The 12,367-nt window shown below is 40.1% G+C and overlaps 1 protein-coding gene across 1 annotated transcript in view; it reads left to right on the forward strand.

Moving 5' to 3' along the window:
- The window catches only part of LOC106916499 (cGMP-inhibited 3',5'-cyclic phosphodiesterase 3A), a 92,179-nt gene that overhangs the window by 50,966 nt on the left and 28,846 nt on the right, over window positions 1–12,367 (forward strand). Inside the window, exon 3 of the mRNA XM_088006437.1 lies at window positions 10,398–10,658. Within this exon, the coding sequence (XP_087862563.1) occupies window positions 10,398–10,658 (261 nt within the window). The remainder of the gene's footprint in view (window positions 1–10,397; window positions 10,659–12,367) is intronic.

The following is a 12,367-nucleotide window of genomic DNA, read 5'->3' on the forward strand; positions in this document are numbered from 1 at the left end:
GAACAAACTTACCTTCAACATCATATGCCTCATTTCAGCTACACAGGTTGGTGCAATCCGGTACGCTGTTTTTGCTGTTTCCATTATCAAAGCGACCCATGTCACTCCGTTCCTGGGTCCACAGGACAATGTAACAGTCCGGTTTAGGGCAGAGCTGCTAGCATCGCAAAACAAAGTCCAAGGATTCACTGCTTACGACAAGGACGAGACAAACTAGTGTGTCACATTGACGCACCAGTATGACAACACGTTAGGTGATTGGATTAAACCCTGCCTGCCCAGGAAGGTCCATCTGACTGTAAAAAAAGCGCCGGACTGTAATGTACCCGCGTCTTATCACTCGGTGGAAATTAGGCATTATTCTTTAGCTTTTACGGTAGTGTGTTTGCAAAAAAAAAAAAAAAGACAATTTGGCTTGTTGCTGAAAATGTGCTATATAAAATTACCTTGTCTTTAATTTAAAAAGCGGGATCAAATACAATCCATGATAGAGAAATATTTCCATCTATCCCATAAGATTTTTCCAACCTTGTGAATATTTTAGACCTAGTAGGTGTCCAAGAACCACTTCTAACAATATCTAGTTTTTTTTTCTGCTCTACCTTTCATGTCAATACTGCATGGATCTGACTTCTTTTAAATCCTGTGTTGCAACTTTTCTGGACCCAAACGAGACTGTTGTATGGTTGAATATTAGGACTCATTCGTCTTAACCTTTCTCTTCAAGTGAATCTTTGACAAAGCAATTTTTCCCTTTGCTTTGGACCTCCTCAGTGTTCCCCCAACAGCGTTCCCCGCCTCTTTGTCATAAAACATAGAATAGCGTGTAATTGTATCCAGGCTGCAGCTGAGGACCTGGCTCTGTGTTTGAGCTGACTGAGGGTTTGTGATGGGAGTTGGGTAACAGCAGGGTTGAGGGTTTGTTGTGAGTTTTTAGGTGCAGTGCTGTCAACTTCGGTACTGGCAGTGGCGTCTTTAGTGGAGTCTCGTCCTTCCAGTTTTCTGTTGACCAGTAATCCCAGTGGACACATGTAAGTATGGAGGCACTGGAATGGAAAGCTTCTGGATCTTTTTCTGTTGTAAGGTGATTTTTATTTTTGTTTCCCACACAGTTTTTAATGAATTACTCTGCGTTGACTTTAACACAGAGGCATGTTTTAAGGTTAGTGTGTGGCAGTCGAAAACTGACCTCCTGCCATCTGTTGTCGAGCTTTTTCTTGACATGCTAGCAGAATTTTACAGTAGCTAATCCACCTCATTTGTTTTTGCTTCTGCTTCCTACATCTCTGCTTTTAAAGCTAGGCTGATTACCATTATAATCAATGGTAGGAATGGTTTGAGCTTCCTCCTTCTGTTTCTACTCTCTGGTCCTCCTCTGCATCTACAAAACATCTTTCAACTCCTCTGGCATTTGGGGTTGTACTTGTAGTTCAAGTATAATTTGAGCTTTTGAAATGCTAATTGGCTGCTCCTAGCTGTAAACACAATTACTTGTTGCTGAGATTGTGCAGCACAACAACTATCTGAAAGTAAAAGAGGAAGAGCTGGACATTCTTCCAGCTGCAAAACCAAAGGGAGTAATTGTCCAATCATGGAATGCAAAAATTACAATCAAAAGTTTAAAGAAAAGGACAAAAGAATCCCAAATCAGAGCTCAACATAAAATGAAGAAAATTATGGACAACCCTGAGTGTCTTCGTCATGAGGCATTTTTAGAAAAACAGTCTCTTCAGTCAGAGGCTTCTTCAAATTCACTGTCACACTGACTGCTACAGGAGATCCTTCCTGTGCTTAGCCATCACCATCTAGAATAATTCTTTGAAGAACCTTGTATTAATATGAGCTACAACAACATTTAATTTCCCTTTGGAATCAATACAATATTTTTTCTTTTGAATGAAATCGAATTGAAGCTGCTGCCACCACTAGTGGCTCAGTTCCAGAGTGTAACGATACGAGAAAATAAACAACACTGAGTTCAGGAGATTGAGAGAAGGCAAGAGATTATCGATATTTTCAAGAAATCATTTCAATTAATGAACTGAGTTTTAAAGAATGTAATCAACTCCAACACAAATGGGCAACTGTTCTGTCATCTGTGATGTTTTATATTTCAACACATGTTCACCAGCTACTTCATTTGGTTAAAATCATCTTTCAAAAGTGAGTCCAAAAGAAAGTCATTGTTGGCGATGGTCTCTAGGCCTTATCCTGCCATCCAGCTCACAAAGCATTGGGTTATTTACAAATTGTTTAGGCTGCGACACAATAATCTGTGTCAATGTTGTTCAGAAATGGTAAAAAAAAAAAAAATCTACCGTTGCTTAGGTTGTCAGTGCGATCACTCACACTCTCCAAGGAGGTCCCTTTGACCCCGAGAGTCAGAGTTCAAACCCAATATAAGTGTTTTCCAGCTTCGCCAGTGGGATTTGGTAAATGATGTGGCCAGTGACCAGGGTAAATGCTATCAGCTGTTGAAGTCCAGACAATGTTTTTCTCAGCATATCGTAAATTCCTCTGCAATGCGTTCACTGACAGAAGTTATGTAGTGCTTTGTTTGTGACTGCTTTTAATGAGATGCAAACCACCAGAATTTGCATTTCAAGTGCGTGGTAGCCATGTTAAATGAAAACTCACGGGATGCAGATTCCAGATGCGTTCCAGTTGATGGAACATGGAAACAGTGACACAAGTAGAGCACGTCTCAAAACACATCGGATAGAAAGAGGCACGTGAGCGCTACATTGCAGCGTAGCAGCACTTTACATGCTTGTAGTTATTTATCAAACAAGAATCACAGTAAACAAAAATTCGTATGAAAATTCAGGTGAATTAAAGGCTAATACTGCCTGCTTGGAAAAGTTTGGATTTTGTGCTGAATGTTATCAATGACATCTGAATTTATAAATATGAATCATCATTACCTCATTAAGAAGAGTTTGTGCGACAGAATAGTTTGTTATAAAAATACAAATTTCCTGCATCACAGCAAAGAAGATGAAACACCAATGTGGCCACATCAGCACCCAAAGCAGCTGTCCAGTGTCTTTTTCTCCAAAGGGAGACATTATGTCCCCAGTGCTGGACAGTTTCAGAAGTCCTGGTATTTCACTAATGGCTTTGAAGACTAAGAGTTTAGATCTAAGGGCTGAAAGTGTATCAAGTAGACCATCTCAGAAATTACAAATATGTGACCCCTGCGAGTGCGTTTGTGTGTGTGTCGTTAATAAAACCTCATTGATCAGAGGCCTCGGAGTTTTGTTTTGTTGCACCAAATGGGTTTTGTCCCCCTGCATTCTGCGGTTACTGGAAAAAATACATGTGGACACAGCAGGAACGTCAGCAGGCATATTTCCATGAGTCAGAGATGTAGAGGTCAGTTCTGTTGTTTGTAAAATCTATTGCACTTTCTAAGAATTGTAATCGCCTGAAGTTTATAAAAGCATGCTGAAAATAACGAGATGTTATTAATTGAAGTAATTTATGACAGTAAACAATACAATAGCAGACAAATTCAGCTGTGCTGAGTTTGGAGCGTGATTACTGGTTTGTTTTGACGGCTTCTCAGTTTAGTTTACTTGAATTGCTGCGCTGGTGTTGATCTGCAGTGTGTCTATAGATGTACTTTTCCTGGCAGCACTCACACAAACAATTAAGGCCATTGATCATGAACACGGCTGTTGGTCACACCGAGATGTCATAACAGGGTGTTCATGCATGGTTTAGTATATTGCTTAGCCTGTTGAGGAGTCATAAAAAGTGATTCTGATAGTCACTTTTACCTAATGTAGCGTGTCAAACAAAGCTGGGGGCTCGTGGGGGAACATAGCGCAGATCTGTGGTAAATCTTTGACTGGAGGGTCTTGCACTGGGGGCCGGCTCAGGAGGATCAGTGATAATCTGGAATTTTTCTGGCTTTGATAAACAAAGTGCTCCATGCCAATTGTACAGAAACCCCCAAAATATTGAAAGATTGCAAGCAGGAAAATACGTCACCTTCCATAAAAAGGTGGTTGGCACAAAATTGGACGGCACAAAGTCACAACAGGTAAAAGACTGGAGATTCAGAATTGGGGAAAAAAAAAAAAAAGAAATTTCTCTTTAAGAGATAGCAAAAATCTGAGAAAATGAATTTCTTAAAATGTCTGAGGTTATTTAAGACTGTTAATTTGCAGCCGTTCTTGGGTGCATTGGACTGATGAGTATTTCCTTTGATGAGCTCAGCAGACTCAGTTGCACCAGGTTTTTGCTAGTTGCCGTTGCCACTAGTCTGGTGGAGCTGAGTGGGGGAGGTGCGGTGCTCTGTGGCGCTGAAGCTCAGACTGCAGCTCCATGGTGGAGCTTTGGGGGAAATAGGCGGTTCTTTGTGTGAGCAGGCATTCAGGACCCCTGCATTACTGCATGGGGAGATTCAGGATTTTCTCCAACATGTGTAAAAAAAAAAATCAAAGCAACACTCTAGCTATGTTTTTAATGAGGGAATAACATTATGACATGATATAAAGCTTAAAAAAGGTTGATTTTATATAAAACCTTCCTTTTAAAGTGACCATTAACAAGGTAGGACTGATTTCCTATTTCAGATTTTTTTTTATTTTTTATTAAGTTACACTTTTGTAGTGCATACATCAAACTTACAAATGAAACACTTCTTTTCTAGAAATCACCCAATGTGGTTTGCATTACATCTATTCAGTGAAAATGTTTCAGATGAGCTCTTGGCTGATGTATTAAACTTATCATGAAACTTGACAGGAAGCCCTTATGTAACCCCCATGGCGTTATGTAACTCACAAGGTTTTGCTCCAGGATCTCCATCAATTATGTTTTTTTTTAAACTTGCAGATGACTGGAACATTAGGTACATTAAGCATTGTCTTCCTGCCAAAATAATAGTCTTGAATAAATATTAAACCTCCCACCAGGGATATGACGATGCTTAAAAGCTCCATAAAGTCATAAGTATTTGTTATGTTGAGAATTTCAACTTGAATTACTTCTATACTGCTCAAAAAAATAAAGGGAACATTTCACTTTAATTTTGTGTGTGGCTCCAAATCCAGGCCTCCATTGGTTAATAAATTGGATTTCCATTGATGATTTTTGTGTGATTTTGTTGTCAGCACATTCAACTTTGTACAGAACAAAGTGTTCAATGAGAATATTTCATTCATTCAGATCTAGGATGTGTTATTTGAGTGTTCCCTTTATTTTTTTGAGCAGTGTATAAATCTGTTATTTAAAACGTAAGAGCAAGCATATCCGATTATCATTTTGGACGTGGACAAATGTTTCACAGTACTGTGTATGTTACAATTCAGTTGTGATCTTTACCGCAATATTGCTTACATGTGTCCACAGCTGTAGTCAGAGGGTGTCTCTTAGGTTTTTTTTAAGTACCGTAGGTTTTTATTTGGCTTTTTGCACAATGCTGTGAACAAATTAAAGTTACTAAGAGCATGCAGTAACGATGCGAAGCATTTTATTCAGTGTCTTGTACTCATTACCTCACTAAATACAGTAACGTCTCACTTACTGTCAGTGTATTCTATTCTATTCTATCCCTAAATTATTCATTCACAACTATTTGAGACCATCACAACTAATCTCCCTTCTGCCATCTGAGAGTCAAACTAAGGTTTCTTATGGAGAAAACATCTAGTTTCCATGTGAACTCTGTCAGCAAGATATTTTGCATTTTGCTGAGAAACACACACATGTGTCAGTAACTCCATGTTTTGAATTGAGGCTCAGATTTTTATTTTATGTTGCGGTCATTAGCATTATGACACTTCTTCCAGAAATGTATTCATTTTACAGATACAGATAATTAGCCAAAATTATTCATGCATCTGTCAGATTATTCCTGGATGGATGGATAATTGTCTTTCCTGCAAGTAGTTTGTGTAGAAAAGGAAGTGGCACCACCTGAAGGGGTATAACTTTTGTAAAAAGTGAATATGCTTGTGTGGTGGGATGGTGTTCCACCCTCCCCCCACGCTGTGCGCCGGGTGCAGCTGGAGGCGCACCGTTGATTGGTGGGCGGGGCAGATACCTTTATAGTTGGGCAGGCCGCTGCAAGGTGCGCGCGTCTTTGTTTCTCCCACGGTTGCTACAATTGGCGGCTACATGTCGGCTTGTGTGTTTGGTCAACTCGTCTGCGATTTGTTGCTCTGCTGGCGTTGCCGGCTGCAGCTGGGGGTTGCTGTGGCGTGCGGCTTCCATCTGGTCCTCACCTGCTGACCCGCTTCCTCCCGGGTTAGGCTGTGTTTCCACCCCTGGGCACCTGATTGTGTTTGGAACTGCAGCGCTTTGGACGCTCTGCTGTCTTGTCTTGTCTTCCCGTTGTTTGTTTGGGCCGCTCTCAACTAAACCTGTTGCGGATTGGGCAGGCTGTGTGCGCGGGGCATTACTCCTCTGGCCCCATCGAAGGACATTTGGAAGCAGATGACAACGATTTGTTCCATTGTTTTCTTTTAGTTTTGTTTTGTGATTGAAGTTACTAATTTGTTTTCTTTTTGTTTGATTTACTAATTTCTTTTGCATTGCATGTTTTGTTTTTTTTATTTCTTCCTGTTTCCTTTTGTGTTCCTTCTTCCTGTTTCCTTTTGTTCCAGGGACCGAGTAGTGGGCCTGAATCCTCGTTTTTACAAAAAGAAATGTTTTAAGGAAATTGTTAAATAAAATATTGTTCACTGCTCAGTCTGTGTTTGGGTGCATCTTATAACTTTTAAAAAGATCTCCACCTGCTGGTCACACTTGTTTACATTTTAAAAGAATGTGATGTTAGAAAAATATTTATACTTTGCACAATAGATAATGAACAGTATTAGCATAATAGCAGCAAAACAGGTTGCGTACTTGCTGAAAAGCTTTTTTGCATGTTTTCACTAGTATGGTAATATCAACAATAACAAGTCAGAGAAAACATATTGGTAAAATCTAAAGATTACTCCAAATCTAAATCGGCCCGGGGTTCAAATAATATTGGGCTTGATTATAACTGCGATTAGTTGTAATTGTAAACATGTTCCTGCAATTGTTTGTCCAGCCATAAAGAGAAGCGGACCATCGTTAGGCTTTTAAATCTCACGGCCAGCTAATTGCACCGACTGCTAAGAACATTATGACTACATTATAACCTTGAGCAGCCGACTTAAAGCCCGACCAGCGATATTTTGTTCCACTTCATTCAAGTACATAGATGTGACATCACACTGGTTTTACAATTTTTGAGCAAACACAAAATGATAACGGGGTTAACATTTTGGACTTTATTTAGCAGCTTACATAAAGGATTAGCATGGCATGTATTCTTTAGTGCATATATATCAAACTAAAGGTCCGTGGGTCAAATCTGACCCGCCATAAATATTTAAATGTACTTACTTAGTAATAGATGTTTGGGTTATTCTTTCCCTTTTTTTTGTTTTTGAATGATTGAGTTTATGTTTTGCTTGTGTTGCCTTTTTACAATGGTTTTAGGTGTTATTTTCAGGGCTTTTGTCAGTGTGGATTGTATTTAAATGTGCTATATTACAGTCATATTCCATAATTTATTTGGACCTGCTGATGAGGCTGGTTTGTTAGATTAAAACTACATTTGAAAACCACAACATTTAAGGAAGTTTTAAACATACTTTTCATTAAGCCCACATGTCTGTTTTAAAAATAATTTTTGATTATCGTGTTACTCTTGAAAGTTAGACATAGCTCAGAAATATTTGAGCTATGTCTCAATATAACCCTAACCCTAACCCTATAAGCGACTTATAGCTTATTTCAGGCTATAAGTCGCTACTTTCCCCACGCTTTGAATCATGCGGTCCATAGCCTGGTGCGGCTTTTCTGTTGATTTTTCTTCAACCACTAGGGGGCTCTATAGCAGGACGTGAATCATTGAAAGTCAAAATTGGAACGCAAAGAAGAAAGTGCTTATTTTCATTTAGAACAAGCACATGCTAGCAGCAGGCACGACGGAGAAATTTCTTCAAACTCATCCCCCCTCATCATGGAAACAACACAAAGAAGTTCATATGATGCAGCTTTTAAGTTTAGCTGCACGTAAGTTTGGTGTGAACGAATCCATGGTTTGGCGTTGGAAACAGGGTTTCGTCCTTAATAGCAGATTTATTATGAATGCAGTCCTTTGCTGCGCTCTTGTGAGAAACCGAGAGCGGCGGAGATACCAGCAGCCTATAGCCCGGTGTGGCTTATATATGTACGTTTCCAGTTAAAAAAAAACTTTGTGGGCGCGGCTTATAGTGAGGTCCGGAAAATACAGTGGTTGCATGTTGTTCTGAAATCATGCAGTAATGCAGAAGACGGGGACAGAGAAGGTGAATCAGAGAAAGATAATTTATTAGCTAATTAGAATAAAAATCTTTTGTGCAAGGAATTGTTCTGAAATTCAGATATCAGTTGTTTTGGTCCGGTACTTCAATATAAATCCTGCATGCAGTGAAAACTTTCTTTTTTTTCTTCTGACCATTAGGTAAAAATATTTACCAATTGTTAAACTTCCTCATCTGATAATATTCTGTGAAAATGGAAAATGTTTTCCGTTCCCACATTTGAACGTTATTGAAATTGATACTCGGGTCAGCTTCTTGTTTCATTGCCGATGTAAACAGAATAACTCTGGGTGTCTGATGGCTGTTGTGAGAATCAATAGGACATATGGAGAGAAAAATCTGATAACATTCTTCGAGGGTGAACGGGGAACATGTGGTCTGTTCAGATAAATTAGCCAAATGCCTCCTTGCTTTTGCTTGTGGTTAATTGACACAAATTAGCTGTGGATGGTTGTTGCCTTTCATTGGGGTCGGGTCAAAGCTGAGAGGTTGTTAATAATGAGTTTGTTCATTAAGTATCGGGGACTGCTCGGCTGTGCTGAGCATGTTTCAGACTTGATGCTGTAAACATATTTAACAGGCTACTAGCACGTTGCCTCTCCGCTTCTTTTTTGTTGCTTGTGTGAGCTAAAATGTGGGTATAAAATAATGTTTTTATAAAATAATGTTTTGCAGAAGCGATTAAACAATTTACAAAACTTTACAGTCTCTGTAGGGTAATATATGGTTAAACGCTTTCGCTTTAATTCGGCAGTTTCAGTTTTAAATGGTAATTCTTTGTTTATTGGTTGTGTTTTTTGTGCCATATAGTTTGTTTTTTTTGTTCTACATCTTGCACGTGTTTCTGCTCATGTGTTTGTAAGCTGAAAACTTGAAATGGTAGGAACCTCCCAACGACAGCTGACCTGTTTCCAATTGACCATGGCTCTGATGTCATCCATTTATTTGAGGGAAATTGAAAGAACTGAAAGAGGACAATTTAATTTTCAAATTTATTACAGAAATCTTGGAATAGCTTAAAGAGATATGTTGTTAGTTCAACATGGCAGCTTAGGGATGGAAATTTATCCTATCACAGTTTCATTTTCATACCAGTCGACATCAGCATATGTCTGGATGTACAACAAATTACTATTTTTGTACATCCAGAACATTAAAAAAAAATATTTTTTTTTAATGTTCCCTTGCACTATTAAGTGATCATTGTGTACAGATCCTCTGTGTAAACCATTTATGACTCTGTCGTAAAGTCAAGTTAATCTCAGTGGTCTCCCTGTTGAACTTTGGTCTGGTCATTATGTTTTTTGTAAAGAAGAACGTTTTCCTGTTTGCACACCTCCAATAAAACCTTTAGAGCCTCTTTCTGGGCTTATTGGCATGTGTTTTTGCTCAATACCAGCCTCCTTTAGGTCCTGTGAAGAAATTTTTAATCTCTTTGGAAACTTATTTTAGTGTGTTGCTGTCTGCTGCTTTCAAGGTGAAAGCAGCAGACACCTTGACCAGACCTTGGCATTTTGTTAGTATTTTGTTTTTATGTCTTCCACTTGAAAACATTTAAGTGTGGAAAATTTGGGGGATTTCTAATCCATTCCTCACAAAAACTACATTGCTTTATTGTCTCAGTTTTTACTACATAGATTTTTCAGTGTTATGACGCCGATAACAGCATAGACTATGTGAGAAATGCATACAGGCTGTTTCATTTTTAAATGATTATCTACATGAGGTTGTTCAACTTTTATGGTTTTAACTGTCCTGGTTTGGTAAAATAGCACTGACCTCGGTGTGTGAGGACTACCACTCTGCTCACTGATCTCTATCGATGAGAAGGTCACGCACCTTAGCTTCACTTCTGTAGGAATAACATCAAAGGTTCGTCCATGTCACAGTTAACCACATTTGGGGAGCTGCTGGTGACACAGTTTATGCTCCTCTTCTTCAGGTTGCCTTCCTCGCCGTGGTTGCATGCGACCGACACCTGCTTCAGCTACCTGCTGCATCCTGATGTTTATTTCTCACTTCTGTCTCCCTGTCGACGTGTAGTCCTCCGGCACGACTGTGATGGTGGACATAGCGGTGATGGGAGAGGCCCACGGACTGATCACGGACCTGCTGGCCGACCCCTCTCTGCCGTCCCACACCTGCACGTCGCTGCGGGCCGTCAGCAGCCTCCTAACCACCCAGCTCACCTTCCAGCCGCTCCACCGGCCGCGCCCCGTCCCCCTGCTCAACCCCTGCGATGCCTACACCTGCTCTGACTCAGAAGAGGGACCCGAGAAAGGGGAGAAGACGTCGATACACAAGGTGGGAGAATCTGTGAAAATTAATCATCCCCATGTTAGACTTTACTGAGAAGAACAGCGGTCCCCCCCCCAATTCCACCCTCCGAAGCCGCTGAAATAATTTATCAAACCGTTGAAAGGTCAAGACTGTTAATCAAGAGCACTCAAAGAGGTTTCATTTGGAAACACTCGAACTAATCCGTAGATGGCGATGCGGTCCACCTCATTTAGGTCAAACATCCCGTCCTGCTCTCCTCACACGTGTTAATCTCTTAGTCCCAGCTCTCAACTGGAAAGTGGTTTTTCCCTCCGACATCAAATGAAAGAACGCATTTCTTAAACAGTTAGGCGGAGAAAAAAAAATTAGAGCGCGTCTATTGCTCGGAGCAGCGTTCTCCCTTTCATAGCCGCAGCTGTGTCAACATGACAGATGTGCCGAGCCAGACAGTGTGTCTGAATGAGCGTATGTGAGAGGGAGTTGTGTAAGGGAGGCAACGCGCAGCTGGATGCATTTCTCAGAAGCTTCTGAAGAGGGATGGGTATGTGTCAACAGAACTTGACTCCCACTGCTATTATGCATCTGGCTCCTTATCTGGCGAAAGATACCCCCGGTCTTCGAGGCCGGCCTGCGGGCTTCGCGTCGAGCACGTCCGGTTTTGGCAGATGTCGTTTTGCGTCCTCTGGATCGTGTGTAAAAGCGTCAGAGTTGAACCGCACCTGGAATGACATGAAAACCTTGCAGTCATCTCGACATTCCCTCTCATAAAATGTCCAGCATTAACAGCTAAGGGAAAAAAATAAAATAAAATGACGTGAAGAGGGAACAGAATTTGGAAAAAAAATGCTGTTTTTGATTTAACTGGTTTGCCGTCCATTTGCGGCACAAGCTAATAATGGCTTTTACACTCACTTACTTCCAAATTAATTTTCTCTTTTTCTCTGCTACACAATAACTAAAGAGTAAAAGCATGTGGAGTATTTAAAAACTAAATACTAACCTGAAAGACACTGTACATAAGAATATATGTAAGAGATTTTAAAATGTGCTACTTTTTACTTGAACAGTTGCAGAGATGAGTCTGTTTATAGACCAAACATCAGATTGCACTGACTTGTTTTGCTGCACTTTTGGCTGATGGCCATTTTTGTGTGCATCAGTGCTCGGCATGTGTGTGTTTTTGGATTATATCTTGAAGCATTCAACATAAACTACAGAGTCATCAGGAACATCAGCCCATTATGCCTTTTAAAAAATGTTGATTATGTATATTTAAGCTGGTCTCTCGTTCAAGTAAGCAGATAAAAACAAAGTTTCTGCAACTTTTTATATTGCAAACAAAACGTTGCATGCATTTTATAGGGACAAAGTAAAGCAGATTGTAAAGAGGAGGAAGATGTGTAGTTTTTGTTCTGTAAATGGGTTCTTCAGAGAACCTATTTACAGTTTTTTGGAGATAAATCAAGACTCTGCCAGCTTCGCACACATGTACACAGAAATTCATAGCCGTTCTTCTAGCTGAAGTTCAGATTGCAAAAGATCATGTGAGATCAGCAGTTTTCACGTCTCGTCTCTGACTGGGCTGTTCTAAAACCATAAATCCTGCCACCGCCATGTTTCACCGTGGAGATGTTGTGTTTAGGGAGATGTGGAGCGTTTCGACATTTTACATGAAGGCCAAAATGTCAAATTCTGGTCCCACCCGACCTGAGCATCATATCGTCCATGTATGG

Source organism: Poecilia mexicana, unplaced genomic scaffold, assembly GCF_051168715.1.
Source record: "Poecilia mexicana isolate PSO_F unplaced genomic scaffold, ASM5116871v1 scaffold_6, whole genome shotgun sequence".
NCBI classification, from domain to species: Eukaryota; Metazoa; Chordata; class Actinopteri; order Cyprinodontiformes; family Poeciliidae; genus Poecilia; species Poecilia mexicana.